This window comes from Acromyrmex echinatior, chromosome 18, assembly GCF_024713525.1.
Source record: "Acromyrmex echinatior isolate Ae372 chromosome 18, ASM2471352v2, whole genome shotgun sequence".
NCBI classification, from domain to species: Eukaryota; Metazoa; Arthropoda; class Insecta; order Hymenoptera; family Formicidae; genus Acromyrmex; species Acromyrmex echinatior.
The window spans coordinates 2,774,469-2,795,570 of record NC_141869.1 but is presented as its reverse complement, the minus strand read 5'-3'; the positions used below and the strand labels follow the sequence as shown (position 1 = coordinate 2,795,570).

The following is a 21,102-nucleotide window of genomic DNA, read 5'->3' as shown; positions in this document are numbered from 1 at the left end:
CCCCTTAGAGGCTCGATTTTAACAAACTAGCGCTGAAGCCTATTTCATATATCGTTCTCTTACTTCAAAAGTGATACAACTCAAAAAATTAGGTTTCCTGCAGAAAAAGGAAAAATCCATTTTGACAGAAAATAATTAATTGATGAGATAATATCGTGAAAAAAAATTAACATTTTTGTCATTTTTATTTTACTTCTCTTTGAAACACATCCTTTTTAAGTTGTAACGATTTTTACAAAATGTGTACGTTTTAAAGTCTCATCAAAATAACCCAAGAGATTTTTTAAATTTTTAGAAAAAAAGAAATTTTTCCTTCAACTTTGACACACACCCTGTGTCTTTGAAACTAATTGTAAGCAATTAAACATATGGTTATGAAGTTTTCGTCTTGAATTTGTGTGAGGAATTATTTAAAAATTTTTTAAAGTATTTAGCATCCACCGTATAAAGCTTTTTACTAGATATTTATAATAGATATTTTAAATATTTAATTCTGAATATTATACATATTAAACTTTCTCTCTCTCTCTCTCTCTCTCTCTCTCTCTCTCTCTCTCTCTCCCCTTCGTTGGAAAAATGAATTATCTAAATCGTTATTTCCTTTAAACGGCCTGCTCTCTCAGGAGGTAATTAAACTTTACCACCGGTAGCGAAATTAGGTCGACGCGGCCGGAATATGGGAAAAATATTTTAGCAGGTGCTTATCGAGCTATCGATAGTGTAATTAAAACCGATGTCAACGCATAAAGCATCGTTGTTCGCGCTCGTTTACTCAGTAAATGGAAATAGGTTTACGCGAGGTCTCTCGTAATCTCACCATCGTCATTGTTACATAATAATCGCCTTGCACGCACAGAGGCGGAGTAATCGTCAAGAGACTTGACCAGGTTAAATCGAGAATAACGATCCTTTCTCCCTTCTTTTTTCTCCAGCAAAAACGCGCTTTCACGACTTTCCGCCGCTCGTCGATAACGATTGTAATGAAAAAGATCCACGGTTATTCACGTAGTAAATCATTACATTCGTCATGGGAATTTGAGAAGGGCAGGTCACCTCGAAATATATCGCGGACTCGAGTTTTCACGACAATATGCCTTACTTAAAAAAAAAAACTTAGTGACCTTATCGAACGTATAATAATCTCATTTTCTTGAGATAATTATAATAAAAGAAAAGTTTTTATTTATGACTATAATTACGTGGTAAAATATTACGCTTAGGAACTCCATTTTTATAACTACTATAATGTTAATAATTATTGTTATAATATAACTAATATTGTAATTATAGAAATGGTGTTCTTAATCATAATTATTTTATTATGTAATTATATATAGTCACAAATAACTTTACTTACAATTATTGAAAATTTTACTCTCACAATCAGCATAGAGAGGAAGAGAAGGACGGGGATGGTAATGGATCTGACACATAAACGGCACTGTATCACGTGTGATAAACTTTACATCGTAATACCATCCGCTGGCGAGAGTGAAGAAAAGATTATGTCACCGAGATAACAAGATTCTCCTTTTATATCAGACGCATCGTAAAATCTCTTTTCTTCCTTTCAGCGGAACAATGACATCAGCATGTTCGACCTTTCATTGATGATCAAATAATGATATTCTTTTTTCGCTTGTCTTGCCATTTCAGACAGGATTCTTGTCGCTTTGTCAAGAGTCGCTTTCCATCTCGTGAGTAATGTAATGCGTACAAATGTATCAGATGTAACACGTATATTTCTTGTATTCGGCTGTACAGAATCAATCGTGCGACTCTACATTCGTATACTTTTTATTTAATAAGATAAATTGCATTTCTACATCTTTTTAAACATACTTTAGAATACTGGTTGTAAGAGAAAATTATTTGATATTTGTGACTTTGCGTAATAAAATAATTATGGTTAGAAGCTCCATTTATATTATAGTTATAAAAAATATACATACACTTAAAAAAATAATTTCAAAAAAATATTTCTTTATTCGTATTCAAAAAAATTATTTCTTTGGATTGATGAAAATTTATTTGAAAATAAGATATTGCAATATCTTATTTTCAAAGAAATTTTCGTTGATCCAAAGAAATAATTTTTTTTTAATACGAACAAAGAAATATTTCTTTAAAATTAAAAATTTTTTTTTTAGTGTGGTTGACATCGAAAATAACTATAAATTATAATTAATTAATGTAGTTGCAATCATTTTTTCCTCTAAATATATATTAATATGTCAATAATTAAAGAAAAAGAGAGAAAAGAGAAAGTATTAAATTTATATATTATATATATATTTTTATTTTTTATATAATATAATATCTATTTAAAACTCTTACTCAATATTATACACCAGGGAGGGCTCTTGAAACGTTTCCTTGTCTATCTGATAACGATTATCTTTGATTTTAATTCTTGTGGAGATTGCACGACTCTCGATACTCTCTGACTCTGTAGATTCCCTCGCACGCAATCGTTACATCGTAATTAACGAAGACGTCGTCGCACTCGCCGAGACGGATTCGCAAGGAGCGTGCAACTGCGTCGCGCCGTCGCATGCGATTCGCGACAAATTGCGACCCACTCGAGGTTCGTCGACCGGAAAGTTGAAGCTAATTAACAAGAGCACTTGTCCTCCGCTTATGTCGATAATACGCCAGTTAGAGACTAGAGGATGATTACGCGTCACGACAAACGGCGGCCACGAGGCGACGCGGAAGCTGTTAAGACTCCGTGACAATCGCTGCATCGAAGGTTGCAGAAATGCGAACACCCCGATTAAAGCGGGAGGTTTCAGATTTTCACGCTGAAATTGTACGAGTGCATGAACGTCGCGTCGCGTTTTAATCCGATAAAGCCGCAATCAGAATTTTTTGCTTTTATTGCATTCTCAGAAATCGGTTCTAAAATATAAGATAAATAATCCCGTTTGATGAAAAAAACTAAGATAATATATATCACTAATAGATATCATTGCAAATAATAATTTAATATTTATATTGATAGTTAAGTAAAAAATAATTTGTTTTTCATGGAAATTGATCTAATTAATTATATTATGAAGAATGCGTCAAGTCACATTTTAAATTGTCACAATTTATTATAAATTAGTAAGATGCATACACACACACATTCTTTTTGTATTTTTATATGTAATGTTTATGTTGCTTTCTAACATATTTTTTTTGTGTTAACACAAAAACTTTGGCTGTTTAAAACACGTGAAATGTATTAAATTTAATACAAATTTTCTAACTATGTACTTTAATTTTTTACAGTTCGACATACATGTCGAGTTGACGTGTAGACTAGACGTAACACATTGTGGTAGTCTATCGCACAATTCTTTAAGTATACGAATTTGTTCGCGATTGTAATCAGCAAATTGAATACTTAATTTTTAAACCGTATAGTTTTAAAATATTGAAACAGAAAAACTTGAAAAAATAAATTTTTTTTTAATTGAAAATAATTCAAGATGTATATTTAAAAACTAAAATATGGTTCAATTAAGCACTTGTTTAAAAATTCTCAAAATTATATTTGTGAAATAACAATTATAATAGCATAAACTGTTTAATTTTTCATAATTATGATTAACGCTAATTAAAAGAAGATCATGCTCTCTTTCCATTCTACGCTACCCTTAAACCGTTAACGAGCAAAGTCTGAAAGACTCATGTCACAACACTGTCATGTAATTCGATCGCAAATCTGTGAAAAAAAAAGAGAGAAAAGAGGGGGAGCGATATAATAAAGAAATTTGAGAAATTCGTGTTTCTTAGTGATTATCGATTGATTACCGCGACAATTCGCGATCCGAAGTGGTTTTCGCACTGCGAGACGCTATCCTGGATGTGTTGTCGTGCGATTGGCGAGAAATATCCAGAGAATAATCCGCCTCGAAAATGAGAGCGTTACTCGCGCGAGAGCAGGGAATATAGAAGCAGAGAAGAGGGAACGCCGAGATATGGTTGGCGCCGCAAATCCCGGAGAAAAACTTGCACCGACCCCGGACAAAACTCGCAAACAGCCGCGAACGCGATTACAACTTCCTCGTCGCGGAACTAATTGCGCTGCAGGATGGGAGAAACAAAGTTGACCCTTTGTTTTGCATGCTAAGAGCATTTGAACGAACGAATCATTCCCGCCGCCGGCGCTGAGGACGCCTAGCGTCGCTTGAAGGAGAGGAAAAAGGGGAAGAAGAGTGAAAATCTCTCTTTATCAGGGGTGAGGAATCGAACAAACAGTTTTAACTATCGAACAAATCACTGTTTACTGATAACGAATTTCAATGCGAGCAAATAGCGCGCCGTTTTCGAAATAAGGCGACGACGGCGACGATGATGTCGGTTTCCATCTCGGCCGACCGGGTTTTATCGGTGTCATATTATACCGGGCGCATGAAAACAAATCTTTAATTTCCCGCAACTTTCCGTGCATATTTAAGAAACATCGAATAAAGGAAACAAGGTGCTCTCTCCCGATTGAAGGCGTTATTTTAGTCGTAATACAACTTCATTTCTCTTGGCGTTTCAGAACGAAGTTGCGAACTTACGGAAGTGGGAGGAATCCAAAGAGCAGAATTTTTTTCCAAAGAACCGATGTCTATTCAACAGACGTACTTATATTTCAAGGATTCTTTTTTTTTCTTCCGCTATTCTTTCTCGTACAGTTTCATTTTTCCCAAAAGGAGGAAGCGCTCCGAAGTGTTTCCTCTCTTTACACAGACATACACAGATATTGAAATAGCGTGCTTGGAATGATTATTACTATGGTTGCCACCTTCCTGCTGGAGATCCTACTATCTTACTACATCGATTGCCTGTCAAAATTGTATATTGGAAAAAATGAAAGTCTTAATAATTTTCTTTTTTTAAAGAACGCACTGTAAGATACAATTTTTATGGGCGATTGATCTCCGGCAAAATAGTGGGATCTCAACCGTAGTTATTACGTTCCTTTAATACTATTCAGGAATATAACATCAATTTTGGCGGTCATTTACGAAGTTCAATTGATACAATTTATGGTCGCCGCGCGTGCGACGCTTTGCCATCACGTGGCCACGTTCCAATCAATTTAACAAATACACGTCGATGTGTCAATCAATTTGAGGACGGTAAAGCTTCTACGAATCAACCATCACACACGTATTTAATCAGATGAGAGTCGGAAAGAGAACGAAAGAGATAGAGAGAGATAGAGATAGAGAGAGATAGAGATAGAGAGAGAGAGAGAGAGAGAGAGAGAGAGAGAGAGAGAGAGAGAGAAAGAGAGAGAGAAGGGGGAGGGGAGGGGATGGTGAGAAAGAGAAAGAGAAAAGAGAGGAACGAAGAGAAAGAGAAGGAAATGGATACAGAAAAGAGCATGCATGAGCTGATGAACCATCAGGCGACCGTATTAATTAAACAAATTTATTAGCTCGGTGGTTTGGTTTACAATTAGAGGCTTGTCGATGGTATCATACTTCCGAGTCAACTTCAACAGTGACGTGTTGAAAATTGTCGATGGCTGGCAAGCTCATCAGAGCGATGAAATTTATTACCCGTCTACAATCCTGGTGATAGCGATATACCACCTTGCGATTATTAAACTGACATAAACTGACTCTAAAAGTTGCTATCGGAAACACGGTATGATATTGGACCTGAATCAGCTACATTGCTGCATTGAATTAGCTACATCGCTGCATTGATAAAAAAAATGACAAATAACAAAATGTGCACTTGTGAGAAAATGAAAGGAAATTAAAAGTTGTTTTATTTTTTTACAATTAATTTCAGGGCGTATTTAGAGATTAATATGGTCAAAATTTGTTGAATGATTCCGAATAAGAAAACTACTTCTCTTCCGAAGTTAGTTTGTATACAAATTGACAAAAGAAATTCAATCAGATTCTTACATATTTTTTTTTTACTATAGAATGCTATCTTTATATTTAAAATTTATATATACGATAGCATTTTTTAAGATTGGTAAAATTTTGCCAAGCACAGTTTTTTTTATTTTTTTTTATCGAAGATCCTCTCCTTCCCATAAAAGCATCTTTATAATAACGAGTAATACATATTTCATAACAAACAATTAACATAAAAATAACAATAACTACTATTTTCCTTGGGTTTGTCTCAGATAATTGCGACGAGAGAAACTCACCCGCTGTGGTCACATTTTTTGCAATATTTGCTCCTCATATCCCACAGAAATTTCGACCGTAAGATTATCCGAAGAAAGAGAATGCGTGACTCGAAAACGAGTGGATTGTTGAACAAGAAATGTCACGTGGAATTGAGAACTTACGCAAAATGCGTAGGAAGAAGTTAGAAGCTATTACTTTTCTTATATAAGTTACATTCTTTATGCCAGAGAGCAAGCTGATGCTATTTATCATTATTTTGATGTCACAATGATATCTTTAATATTGTTTTGATGTCAAAATGATGATCAATGTCAGCTTGCTATTGTATAATGATTTGATAAATATATAATATTTTGTAGCCCGACTTTTGTCACCTAATAATTTATAGAATTTGCATTAGTATATTCATTATTTTAATTAAAAGGTTGTTCCAATTAAGAATTAAAATAAATGTTCTATCGAAAAATTGTTAATTTTAAAATATGCCGCGTCCAATAATTGCAAAAGTAAAGTCTTAGCTCAAGAGGGATCACACAACTATCTACGCCTAGAATCCCGATAGAATAATGATTGACGATTCACCGGAGGGAGAATTCGATCATCGCCACTCTGCCATCACGATGAAGCGTTTCAAGTCCCTCATCTCGATCAACCGATTCTCAGAACATCTTGAGTTCTAAATCCTCGGATTATCGTTCATCGAAAAGATACTCGAACTCAATTGATCGATATTGAGTCGCCGCGAACGAATGTGAGCCACTTTTTCGTGCGACAGTATAGTCTGTCGATTTTATTCCCGGTTTGAGATTTTACGTTGGAGTTTCGTTATTCTCTCCCGGTCTTGTCCTTCTGCACAAGAGTATCAATCGGGAATTCTCCGTCCGGCATTCCATCTGCTCGTAAAATCGCGGAATACGTATGTCGTCTTGCAGTGAAAGACATCTGCTATGTATCGGACATTTATGCCGAATATAAATTCGAAAAGAGGATACAATTTTTTTCACGATCGTACAAGGATCATTTTATTTCTAGATTTTCTTACGTATTTTCTTCATAAAATCCGAAATTATAATAATGGTATTCAAGGAAAATTGGTGTATTGAAACAAAGAATAAAGAATAAAATTCTTATTCATACTGTTACGAAATCGCTTTTAGTTAAATTATTTAAAAACTAATTCAAAGTTATTGAAAGTGTTCAGAATCGTTAATCCAAAATAATATAATCACATATCATTCAAAAGAAATATAATAATATGATATAATCACATTATATATGTTATCACTCAGATATGTATGTGTTAAAAATTTAACACAAAAGTGAAATTTTAATAAGGAGTTTTAATAACCGATTTTAACACAAGTATATAAAATGTTTTTTTTTACTGCATTTCAATTTTTCAATCAATTCTTGTGGAAAAAATTATAATAAAGTCATTCCATTCAAAGATTCTGTAAGAAATATCTCCGACTTTGGATTCCACCCAAAAAAATCGAGGAATTCTAATTTTCATTACAAAAATACGATTGTTCAAGAGTTCCAACTGGCGCGGAGAAATTTTAGTAAATTTTGTTTTTAATTAGCTTCACAAGGTCGGCACGTTCCGGGAATTTCTTATTAGATCTGCTTAGAGAGCTCCGAGTAATTATCCTCAATGGTGGCTAAAACGTGATTACGTGCTTTCACGACGACGAATGTTTTTTGTGCTAGTAAAAGGCGTCTAGGGAACCCTGACTTTGCAAGAGAAGACAATTTCGCGCACCAGTTGCGCAATGCTAACAACAGTTGTCGCTACTCACTGATAAGATATGTGACATGTCATTTATAGAATTGGAATTAAATAATTTTGATAAGTTAAATATTAAAATTTTTAAAGAATGAGGGAATGCAATCGTAACTCTGCAAAAGTAGATGACTTTGATGATTGATAGGAATTTATTTTATTTAAAACATGTATTCTATTGTTAAAAAATCAATTGACTTTAAAATTTCTTTCTTGAAGCTTTTTATAATATACCAATATTATTCAAACTTCATAGGAAATTAAAGATTTTAAATCTTTAATCAAAATTAAAAAATAAATATATTCCTTTTCTCATTCTATTCCATATTTGGTATTTAATTAAATTGTTAATATTCGGAGAGAGAAAGAAAGAAAGAAAGAAATAGAGAAATATAAAGAAATAACTTGGAATGATAAACCAGATGAATAAAATGACAGAAATTTATTTAAAGAATCATGTTACTTTATAAGCAAAATTAGAACTAATATTGCTTATAAAGTAACATGGTTCTTGGTCATTGACATTTTTGTTGCATTTAGGCTCTTCATGAATATCCTTAATGCATTAATACGTCACATTGAGCGGAAATATTAAAACCCTACGTCAAGCATCCTGAATCAACCCTTATTACTTTCTTGCCTTTTTTCAGTACGAACACGATGTGTTATACTTAAAAAGTCAACTAAAATAAACAACGCTAAGAATTTATGCCTTTTTTTCTTTCTTTCTTTCTTAATTCTTCCTACTTCCCTATTTTTTCTTTCTCGACCATAAATACTGTCAGTGACGTTTGTCAAAGATCGAAATGTAGTACATGATGACGCATTCGTGTACGTAGAACTGAGTGGAATTCATTCACGTCACGTCGCACCCACCAACATTTTTAATTTAAGTTCGACGCAAGAATCAAATGGAGAGAAAAAGAATTTTTTCCGCTGCTCGAGTCGTGGCCGGATTCTGAATAAGCCGTAAACGCGGAGTCCGGCACGAAGGCAACAATAAGGGAATAGACGGGGAACGGAAGAGGGTTGGAGCACCTCGTAAAATTGTCCGATGCATAAGTTGCAGCGTGAAGCTACGATTAAATCGTCTCGCTGCCCGCAATAATAATAATTATGCTCTCGGCGGGGCACGTTGTCGCGATAAAAAAGGGACATTATTGAGCGGTGACCTCGACTTTATTAGCTTATCGTTCGTTCTCGCTATTATACCGCTATTGTATGTACATATGTGCACAAGCACAGACCACCTTGCCCGAGTTGTATTTTCCGAAAGATCGAAAAGCACGCGGAATATATATTGTGATGATAATAACTGAAAGCCATGATCAATGAAACCGGGTATGGTGATATTGGCTTCCATGCCATGTCACTGTCAGCGCGTGCATGCTCTTACATAAGTCTATACATTCGTTCGCATTAACCCTCTGAGGCTGACGGTGGGTTTATTGCAGGACAAAATACTAAAATTTGGCACGAGAATGAGTTCAATAGATTCTATTGGATTCATTTAGTTATACTTTATCAAAAATGACAAACAATTACTTCTGTCAAACAATTAATTATTGCCGCTATATTGTATGCCAGCACGCCACGTCGAAGATTGGTCAATTATTATGTTTGTGTATCTATTAAATATTTAGACAATAAAAGTATAAAAATAAAATTTTTTGTTATATTAATCGATTATTAATGATATTAATATTTGATTAAAATTATTTCATTAAACATTTGATAGTTGTTACCAGACTCTTTTTTCAGTGTACTGATAACAAATTTAACAATAATAATGAACCTTAGATGATAATAATAATGATAATTACTAAATATGCTTCGGTAAAATAATTTCAATTTATTGTTTAATTAATATAATAAAAAAATTTGATAACTTTTATTAAACAGTTTAACCATGATTTAAAAATTGGTAACAAAAATAGCAACAATTTGGCAATAATTTAAAATTATATTTAAGCCGATATATTCATAATAAGTTCTCTCTTATTATGTTTAAAACTTAAGTATAGTCTCGAGATATTATAAACCAACCCCTCAAACCAGTATTTATAGTTGAATCCTATATTTAAGACCATCTTAAGTACAATCTTAAAATATCATGAATCAATCAAAGAGTCGTATTAGCATCTTAAGACCTTAAGACGATCTTAAAATAAGAACAGACTATGAATACCGCCGTATAGAGCCGTATTAGCAGCTTAAGGTATTATTTAAGACAGTCTTAAGATAAGAACGGACTATGAATACTGGCATCAGAAAAAAGTGACAGCAAAGATATACAAGTTTCATATAATAAAGATATATACATTATTTATTTTGAAGAAAAATCGCGCCATAACCGAATCTAATTTTACGCTTAATCATCGATGCAATGCACGTTTCTCTTTTAATTACCACTATGCATATTTTTACACGCAAATCTCCTTTACGATAAATATTCGCACTAACGCAGAATGCACCGGCGCGAATATTTGAACGCGTGCGACCTGCCGCGTTGAAAGTGTCGCGTTTTAATTTACGTCATATATTCGCTCGTCCGCTACATGATACAATCGTGGAGTGCGGAGGGGTGTAATCCTTTAAATATTTTATATTGGCTAAAATATTAATTTCAAGCCGGCGCGACCGTTCGTAACGCACGTGAGAGCTAATTAAATTCCGCGCCGTGCCTGAATATTTTCAACGAGATTTGTTCTATTTGTTAAAACTGTGATGAAACACAGGGCATTTTATTGCCGAATTAATCTGTTTAAATAGAAACGAAATGACCGTCTTTGATAATGGAATCGTTTCTACGAGAATATTTACGAGGCAGGAGATAAATAATCGTTCCATATACTTATTCAAAACAAAGTAGTATAAAGAATCATATTATAATAACTAAACGGTTGTCTCGCAATTTTTCAAGACTTATCTTCAATTAGCTTAGTTAAGAAATGATAAAAAAAAAAACATGCACTGATAAATTAACGTTAGCTCCTTCTGACAGCTCGCTAATTAATGTAATTGATAGGCCATTATCTTCATTCATCAATTAGAACGAAATGCTTAACATGCATCCTCTGCGGCAAATTGCATTGCTTTGCCTGCCATATACAACGTGCACATTGTGTACGCCGATCAAAAACACGTGCCGCATTCTAGCCGTTTCGATTTGACAATAATGATACCATAATTACCTCGCGATACATGTCGGTTGCATTGTAGCATCTCTCGCGATTGAATCGCACGCGCAATTTGCGGAAAGGGGGGAGGGAAACGATTTCTCGCGTACTCTCGTTTTTCTCTCCTGGAGCCCTTTTCCTTTTTTTTCTCCTCCCACGATTGCGGGATAGGCGACAGGTTCTGTCGCTTCCCCGGGATACTCGTCGAACGCACGAGAGCTCCTTCGAGCGCGTCGCGGCGCCAACTGGAGAATTTTCGCGAGTTCACGAGTCGGGAACGGCTACGACCAGCCCGACGCATGCGTCGCACTTCAGCTACGGAGGTTCACAAGAAATACGGTATAAAAGAAAAGAAAGAAGGAAACAAGGATAATACTCCTGGTGATACTAGGGAAACGCTTCACGATGTCGTCGAGCACACAGAAGTGCTCCGGAGAATCGTAAGATCGGATGACGCCGAATGAAGGTAAAGTATCAGATACGTGTTCCCTCTCGTTGAGATACGATAACGTCAAGGTGGTTAAATCAGTTCGAATTTATCTCAATGATGACAAACGAATGATGGCGACGAGGTAGAATTAATGAGATGACGGTACGAAGTGTTGGTAACGAGAGTTGGTAACGACGTTAATCACGAGGCGAGTTGTATAAATATACTAAACCTTAATCTAATCGTGTTGTCCGCACTTGCTCGTCCACGACGAGAGCTCTTTATCTGATATTCATACACTCGGCGCCACCGCCTGGCGTGGCAAGCACTTGGGAGTGCCTCACATCACGAAGTACGCATGGTGGATAAACTCACGAAATAGTATGTGAGACTATAATTAGATTTCATCTAAATAGAGTTTTGTTATGCAGAATGCATTGCAACATCATAGTTGATGTCGATCCGCGTGGTTGTATCCTAAATTATCAATCTGTAGTTTAAATACACAGCAAAAACACTTTGTGTTAAAATCGTGTTAAAATTTGAATTATTTATTATTAAATTTATTATTATTGTGTTGAATTTTTATTATATCTGAGTGTTAATTCAGAGAGAAGATTAAAGGCCGTTTTTATCTTTTTTAGGCGGTCCGTATATAAAAGTAGAAAAGTGATAGCGAATTCGGTTGGCAGTGATGCACATTAAAACCATTATGCATTGATTTAATTTGAGTGGAAAAGTGAAATATAAATATTTTAAATATTTAAAAATATGTATTTTCGCTCAATACAATAAAGAGTGTTGAAAATTTTACGGTTTAACCGGTTTATTTATATTAAACACATATTTTTACGCCAATCTGTGTATGACGGTTTTAATTCCAGTGTACACCGAGTACATCCAATCGAATTGATATAAAATAATCGAAAATTGAATATTGTATAAGATATTTTATTTGTTTCAAAATAAGATATATAGAAATAAGATATATAGAAATTTCAAGTTACGCCTCCAAGGTATATTTCAAACATCTCAAGCATTTTTCTCATCCTCCACGTAAAATGTAAACAATAATTTATCTCTGAAATTAATACGTCAAAATTGTGTATTTTCTGAGTGTAAGGAAACTCATTTTGTTTAAAAATCTCGGAACTTCATCGATCTGTATCATTTCGCGCACAGGACATCCTTTGATAAAAACTTTAGGCATCGTATGGACTCTAAAAATCGAGTTGATACAATCTAATTTTAATTGCACAACATGAGGATAACTTTTACAATTAGAGATGGGAAGAGAGAGACGAAGATGTTCATCTAGACTACCTGGACGGCTAAGACGCCATTACCCACGATGCGTGAAGGATTTAGATTTATAGCTCGTAACCACCTTCGCTCAACGACGCAGACAGACTATGAAGAAGACGCCGTCCTGAATCGACACGGTAAATTGCGTACTGGCGACTTCCACGAACGGATCCTTCGATGATCCACCGTCGAACTTTTCGCGTTCCGAATCGCGTTCTACAAAAGAGTCAGTTACCTTGATAGCTTGATCAACTAATCCCAGGTTTCTAACTTGGAATATTAAGTAACTAATTCCAGTTATTTCGCGTCCCTTTCTAAGTCGTGGCTCTAACTGACATAGATGAAGAAAGTTGGAAATAAGATAATAAAGAGGAGAGAAGATAGTGGCGCGTTTATATTTCTGGCACCCCTAGACAATCCATTTGTAAACTCTCGAGATATTCATGACTCATATTATCTCTTCAAATTTTTTTACAATTTTTTTTTAATGCAAATTTAACGCAGATTGGAAAGTTGTTTGAAAAATGCGCTATTAAAAAGGGGAATGTTTCTTAACTTAAAATCTAAGTTGACATATTTATATTGATTTTCGAATTTTCATTAATTTCTTGCATTTTATAAATCTTAGATTTATTCAACTCAAAAAACATGTAACATTTAATCATAATTTGTAGAAATAGGTTAAGAAAAAATTTGGTAATGATGATAATACAACTGAAATGCTAAAAATAATAATGTTAGATATTTTAACTTATATGTGTCACATTTAAAAAATTTATCAAAATTATTACACGTTGTAACAGTTGTAGCAAAAATCTTGTGTATTTCGCACGAAAAAATTTTCGAGAATGGCGTATAGGACTACTTTAACCAAAATGGAGTGAATTGTGTGCACTCGATCCACGGGGAGTAGATTATAAGAACCCGCGTGCCTCGGTATGGGGTCAACGATATTGACATACCCTTATGTGAGTTTCCTTTTACATCTTACTAGGTTAGTGCGATTTCAAAATTTTATTAAACGCATGAAGAATTGAGCATTTCTCAACTTTCTGTGAGTTTACCTGAACAAATTCTATAAATTATCTCGCACACTAATTGTCATTTGAGAAAAGTGAAGGTGAAACGAATAATAATGAAGTCATAATACTGCTATTGTTAACAATACATAAATTAAACATTAATAATATGATAACAATGTAAGTGTCAATAAATTACATTAATTGCGTCTTCTTAATTATATCTTCTTAAAAACGTAACCATTTTACGAATTTGCTATCAAAACATACGTAGCGTCCATCTCTATCCGTCTTTATCACCGATAGATTGCAACAGGAAGAAATAGGACATTGTTGCATTCACGAACTATCAAGAAAATAAAATAATTAGAATTAGTTTAATATGCAAAAGATATGTGATTGTAAATACATATTTGTTAATATAGAGCTTTTTTAAATTAAAAAAAAAATAAAATTAAGAAAAATTTAAAGAAATCAACTTTACAAATAAAATAATCTTCATATTTTGACGTTATTCGAATCAAAATTAGAATATATTAATTCCTCGTTTCTTTATTCGTTTTTTGGGTAAATTCTATAATACATAGGTTCCATTTTAAAATAATTTTAATTTTTTTTATCAATTTTTTGTGTTTTTTTATTATCTCTAGCTTTAAATCTTCCATTTTCGTACAAATGGAACATGATATGAATATTATTTTTAAATCCATTAGTAGCGTTCGTAATATTGTAAAATTTCGTTAATATAAAGCTTTACTTATAATGAGCAATAATAAATCGTAAATAATATTGATTAATTTATTATCCTAATGTACAATAAAAAACGTTTCATAGGCCTTTATATTAACAAAAAAACTTTATTTTTAAAACAGTGGCAGTGAATAAAGCTGAAAGTGACTTGAAAATCATTAACTTTTTTGCTCAGATAAACTCGGTCAATTATAATTTAAATACTTACATTGGTGAAAATGGTGATATTGACTGGAGAGTAAATTGCGTTTATGGTTATTGGCTTTTGCATCATAATCAGAATAACATTTGTTCTCACGTGATGATCGAGACTTGAATTAAACCATTCTCCAAAATAGATTCCATTACGAAAGTCTTCACTCTAAACATACATATTCCAATTAATCAATTTTGAGTTACGATAATTGATTTACACAAGATCATTGAAACTTACCGCATTTGTGAGAACAGTGCCATACCATGCATATGTAAATGTTTGCACAAATTTTACTACTGCGTATGTCAGAAACATGGATATGCGTTTAAAGTCCGAAAACTATTGCAAATGTTTAACGATTAATATTACAATAGCGAATATTTGGGTAATGCGATATTATTATTTAATGAAGTGAAAAACTTGCAAGTGCAGCATAGTCTTCGTTTCTATACTTTTAGAAATGGTGATAAAGTTATTAAAAAGCATTTTATTTTACTTTAATTATATTTAATAGGATTTGTAAGAAGACTATGACATATTTTTATCAAATATTTTCCAAAATATATTATCTAAAATAAAATTGAAAGGCATTTAATTTTATTCTGACGTTACATGAGCGTGACACGATGACACTAATTGTATGACCGTAATAATATTTATTATCTTAACTAATTACGATCGCGCATAACATAGTGAATTACGAAATTAAATATCGATTTTTACGTTAATATATTCACATACTGGCATCGCGTCGTACATTAACCCGCAAAGAAGTATGGCGTTGGTGACAATGTGCCAAAAGACAATGGGTCCATAGACATGCTCTAGCGTATCGCGACATCGCAGTAACCTTTGATGTTTCGCCACACACATCCTCAGTAAATCCAAGAACTTCTCGGTAGGTAGAGGATTTGTGAGCCTGAAGTTCATGGCGCGCATTGTCGAGGTAAACTGATAGACATAGAAGCCAAAGAAGCTGTCAACGCTGCACGCCATGAGACCGCTGAGTCCCGTTAGAGTCGTCTCGAAGACCAGATGTAGATGATACAAAAAGTTATCAGGAACGGTCCAGAAATGTCCGTATCCCCTACTGATTGGTAAAGTGTAGTTCGTAGATAAATGGAAATGGAGGAGACCGCGGATTATGAGAAGATACGAGGGCGCAAAATATAATAAGAGCAATGTAGTTGTAAGAGCGAAATATCCATACGTCAGAATGTACATCGTATGTAGAGATGAAAATATTATTGTCCGGATTTTATCATTCCGCATAAGTTCCTCCTCGAAAAGACCATTCAGTATTCGATGGTAATTTATCAGAGAGCCGCGATTTATCGTGAAGCTTACCACCTTAAGAAGATAAGAAATTTATACTTTTTTCCTCCGCGCAAAACAGAGAAATTGCACAGATTGACATTAAGTACTACGATTTTAAATTTGTTACAGTCGAATTTCAATATATATGGCTTTACTGTTAACGAAATATCTATTAATCTTCTTTTTTGTACTGAAGATGACAAAAAGAGGATCGAAATGTCTAATTTAATGTAATTTATTTGTACTTTTTTATTAATATTGTATATTTTACATTCATATCCTGTGTCGGTTCACATTGACTCATTGTGAGTTTTCGATTTAAAATATTAAGGTTAGTTATTAAAAAATTAATAGTTTACGAGATATTTTATACTTTATTATTCTGGCACATTTTATTAATTATAAAATGTACATCTTGTAACATATTCATTTTTTTCTTTATAACTTTACCTTAATACTTTTGCAGAATTAAATAAATCATATATTATACTTTAAAAATCATATAATTCTATTTAAAAAATGATGATGCCCTTTATATGAACTTGAAAAATCGATTCTTTCTCAAAATTTAATTTTTTAATTATTTATCCTCCTTCAGCAGATACAATTTTCGCCTATCATACTTTTTATTAAAATGTTTCCTTTTCAAGGTATTCAGGTCTCTCAAGTTAAATATGTACTATATTATATTGTAGTTAAATGTATATATTAATGTGTTAATATGTATTATGTATATGTGCATGTTTTTTCTAGATCGTATTATACCTTGAGAATAGCGCTAAGTCCAGTTATTGCAAAGCCTACGTTTTTCATCATATTCCCCAAATTATGCCTATGGATATAGCTCGTATGCAAGGTTACCATTGTCATCATGATCATCGTCAAGAGCACACAAATTGAGTAATAGTGCATGGATTTGTCTGATTTCGTGGGCATATACCAACAGCCACAGATGGTGAGCAGAATTCGAGTGAAACGTTGGTACGTGCGGTACGTTTGCAATCGTTTATCAATCATTTTCATACCTGCATTGAATATATAATTCAAAGAAATGAAAGGGAAGGCTTATAAATTAGAAAAATATAATATCCTAAATGCCAAAGAAATTTAAATTTTTGTAATTGATTTAAAAAATTCGTACAAAGAAAATTGAAATTTTTTTAATAAAATGAAATATCTTTGATTTTATATGTACCTAATAATGTACCTTCTTTATAAATATTGAATTTTCTTGTTACTTTAACGAAGATAACAATAATAATAATTACAATTAAATAATATCCAAAATATAATTGTTAACTTATCCAATAATGTTTTTAACGTATTATACGTAACATCTATCGAGAGCTCTGAAAAATTAATGGCTGATCTTAAAATGGCCAATTTAAAATGAGCTTAATTGAAATGAATTATAATCCAAGAAAGTTTAGATGAAATGAACTGTAATTCAGGTTTGATATCGACTATCCATAGACATATAAGAAAAATTGCATTTCTAAGAAAACGGCAAGATCGTGGGTTGCACTGCGAATTGCATCAGAATAGCATTATTTTTTCTGGTTTAATTTATTGGAAGTAAACAGATTTATGATTCTCTTTTCTTGTACATGCGCGGTAAAAAAAATACTATGTTATCGATCGTAATATTGTCGATATAGTTGTTAGCTGTTGTTTGCTATTATCTAGATAAAATTATCTAGGTGATCATGTAGATGAAGAAATAACTTCAGCTTCTCTTTATCTAGATTATTAGAATTCTATATATCTACATAGAAATTATTTATCACGACGAAATGTTTAAAAAACTTTTGTTTTAAAAAATAATGATTTATAAATAAGAATATAAATATATGTATAATATATAAATATGAATATATATTTTTTATGTTCTAAAGTTATATCCTAAATTATACTTAACAGTTAATGTTTAAAAATAATATTATTTTAAAATTATATAGATAAAAGGGCTTATAATTTCATCCTTTACCTAGATAAATTAAAGTAAAATTATCTTTATCTTATCTAAGATAATTTTTAATTATCTAAGCGCAATAGTTGTTAGTTATATCCGCGGAAGCGGATAGGTATTGATACTTACAATTAAAGATCTGATAGCGTAAAGAGATATAAGCAGACGTCTAAACAAAAAGAGTTATTTGTGCTCAACATTTATCTTACTTGATATGTATTTTATATATATATATATATAAAATATTGATATATATTTTTTTTAAATTTTATTAAATCAAGCAGTTTAAGAATCTTATTGAACATATATGCAGAATTGATCACTGTTGTTCCACCATTTTTCCTAATTTTTCTGTTAACTTACAAAAAATTAACGATTCTCTTTATTTATGAGATAAAGAAGGCTTCATGTGTCGATCGAAGGAATATTGTTAGCTATCAGTATTGATAACTTAGAAGGGAGTTACAGGTATATATTACACGAATTTGGAAAAGTTTAATATTAAAATATAAAGTTTGACGTTGTAAAAATAATATATAACATTCAGGTGCAAAGGGATTGGAATTTATACCCTTCAGAAAATTTTAAAAATCTTCAAAAATCTTTAAAAAAAAATACAATAAAGAAGAGAAAATCTAAGAAATACAAAAAATATAAATTTGAACATTTTGAACTTTTGTTTAAAATAAATTTAAACACACTCACGATTTTACAATTATTATTTTAAAGGAAAACTTTAAAATTATTGATATTTATTCTTTACAATTTTTAAGTTTTTCTTTAAAATAATAATCGTAAAATCGTGAATTTATTTAAATTTCAAGGCAAGCCCTCTTTATTTATAAGGAAGCTTGCCATCAAAAAATTATTTCATATAAACATGAATTAAAAAATTTCATAACATTATGCCTCTTATTCTATCCTGTATGAATCTTACTTACGAAAAAATGCAGCACCGCCGCGTCTATTTAGTGGCGGTATCAAGTACTGTTTGCGAATAAACTTTATGTTACCGTTACAGGCAGAAAAGTATAACAAACCATTACCGAAAAAAAGTAATGAAAACGATAACGACGTTACAAATAACACGATATTTCCTAGTCCTGCACTATTATATTAGTGTTATAATTAATGTGTTTTATTGTATATACATATAAAATACTTTTCTAATCTTGTCCGTTATATAAATGCAAGTTCTTTCTAGATCGTACCTTATATGGCGTCAAATCCAGTTATTAATTGCTTCGCTTAAGCTTCTCATTATATTCTCCAATTTAAATAATTAAAGATATAGCTTATATACAGCTTATCATGAGTACATGGTCGTCAAGAACACACTAACTGATATGTAATACATGGATTTGCCGGGTTTTGTGGACATGTACCAACAGCTATGGTTGGTGAGTAAAGTTCAAGGGATATGCTGATATACCTACGTGCGGTATGCATGCTTGCAACCTTTTATCAATTATTGTGATACCTACATTAAATATATTTAACGAGATGTTGAAAAGACTTCAAACTGGAAAAATTCAATTGTTTAAATATCAAAGAAATTAAAATTTTTATTGTTAATTTAAAATTCTCAACGCAAAGAAATTAAAATTTCTTTAACAAAAGGAAATACCTCTGATTTTCTATTTTCCCCAGGGTTGGTAAAAATTTTTAACGTGTTTTAAACTGTATAAAACATGCTCAATCGATATTTTGACATGTTTTAAACATGTTTTTTTTATAATACTTTAAAGCATGAAACATAAAAATATGTTTTATATATAAAAAAACATAATGTTTTGTTCTTTAAAAAAAGAATTATCTTTTGGCAATTCTGATTTTTCCAATATTATTTATACTTTCCTTATAAAATTAAATTTTCCTGTAATTTTAATAATGACAATAATAATAATCACAAAATTAAAAAATATTTAAAATTGAATGATATTTAAAGTGTAATTGACTGATCCAATAATATTAACGTTTTAAAACTGTGTTTATAGGAATGAAAAAAAGGAATAAATTTTTCAATTTTATTCTAACAATAAATCATTATCGATTTTTATCGTCGTGAAAATTTAAAATAATATATTTCAAACATTGATTTGTAAAAAAAAAATATTAAAGGAGGATAGGTAAATTTACCGGAATTTGAGCTAAATAGATTTGACCTTTCTTATGCATGTTTCCTTCAATTTTTTGATATAGAACTTTTCTTATATGTATTTTTCATATTTCTTTTATGTGCTGAATCATTTGCAAACATTAATTTTAAGCAGAGTAATGGGAAAGTATTGAAAATTACAATCAAAGATCAGATTTTGACGAAATTGTACTACTTTTAATGCGATTTTTAACACGTTTCCGTGATCAGATTGAAATAAATGTTTGCAAATGATTCAGCACATGAAAAAATACAAAAAAAACATAAGAAAAGTTTCATCGTTCAATTCACAATCCGATTAATTTTACCTATCCTCCTTTCAAAGATTGTTACATTTTATATAAAAATTAAAAGAACCATCTATGTTGTAAATTGAAATTTGCAATCGCAACATCTACGAGTTCTAAGGACAATTTTTTTCTGTAAAAGACTTTGAACTAAGAAATATTCTTTAGAAATATTTGCCAATGTCTCCGATATGTTTGATACAACAATTTTACAACTAATGATACCAAGTCAGGAGAAGAAACTTTATCTTCTACCTCACCAAGTCAATTCCAAACTGTTTTAAAAAAATTGCATCTTGTATTGTCGTTACTTTGAACTATTATTTTATTGACTGTCATTCGTCTTATACGTATCTTCTATCAAGGCTTTGAAAAATTAATAGCTAATCTTATTATTATAGTCTATAATCTTATTATTGTAGTCTATATCATTCGATAGAATTTAGTTGAAACAGGCAATAATTCAGGTTTGTTATGACTATAGACAAACTACAGACATATAAGAAAGATTGCACTTCAAAGAGAATGCTAACACGTACCACGAAACTGCGTCAGAACTGTAAGCTATA

General features: G+C 31.9%; 3 protein-coding genes across 10 annotated transcripts in view; 1 reads left to right on the top strand and 2 right to left on the bottom strand.

Moving 5' to 3' along the window:
• Positions 1-11,731, bottom strand: part of LOC105151445 (putative G protein-coupled receptor B0563.6) — a 56,442-nt gene extending 44,711 nt beyond the window's left edge. The window contains exon 1 of the mRNA XM_087415655.1: positions 11,118-11,731. The gene's annotated coding sequence lies outside the window, so the exon portion shown is untranslated. The remainder of the gene's footprint in view (positions 1-11,117) is intronic.
• Positions 1-21,102, top strand: part of LOC105151446 (uncharacterized) — a 228,111-nt gene that overhangs the window by 166,382 nt on the left and 40,627 nt on the right. The gene's annotated exons all lie outside the window — the stretch shown is intronic.
• On the bottom strand, positions 13,520-20,842 carry LOC105151465 (odorant receptor 9a). Of its 8 annotated transcripts, none has more exons than XM_087415653.1 (11): positions 20,604-20,841; positions 19,716-19,964; positions 19,300-19,610; positions 18,218-18,257; positions 17,315-17,468; positions 16,885-17,144; positions 16,013-16,152; positions 15,544-15,889; positions 15,040-15,141; positions 14,815-14,967; positions 13,520-14,202 (listed from the first exon to the last, which is right to left on the bottom strand). In XM_087415653.1, the coding sequence occupies exons 6-11, from the start codon at positions 17,140-17,142 to the stop codon at positions 14,140-14,142; spliced, it is 1,062 nt and encodes a 353-aa protein (XP_087271779.1). In that variant the 5' UTR covers positions 17,143-17,144; positions 17,315-17,468; positions 18,218-18,257; positions 19,300-19,610; positions 19,716-19,964; positions 20,604-20,841; the 3' UTR covers positions 13,520-14,139. The 8 variants fall into 8 exon arrangements, with proteins under 8 accessions (XP_087271779.1, XP_087271778.1, XP_087271773.1 ...); XM_087415652.1 differs by having other exon boundaries at positions 15,544-15,892; positions 20,604-20,840; XM_087415647.1 differs by having other exon boundaries at positions 15,544-16,152; positions 20,604-20,842.

Bases quoted from the DNA above. Each gene is read 5' to 3' on its own strand.
- LOC105151465 (XM_087415647.1), bottom strand. From the start codon at position 17,142: ATGAAAATGATTGATAAACGATTGCAAACGTACCGCACGTACCAACGT. The intron at 16,153-16,884 runs GTATAATACGAT...TATCTTCTTAAG, and splicing joins GACTTAGCGCTATTCTCAAG to GTGGTAAGCTTCACGATAAA. The intron at 15,142-15,543 runs GTATGTGAATAT...CATTTGCAATAG, and splicing joins TAATGTACGACGCGATGCCA to TTTTCGGACTTTAAACGCAT.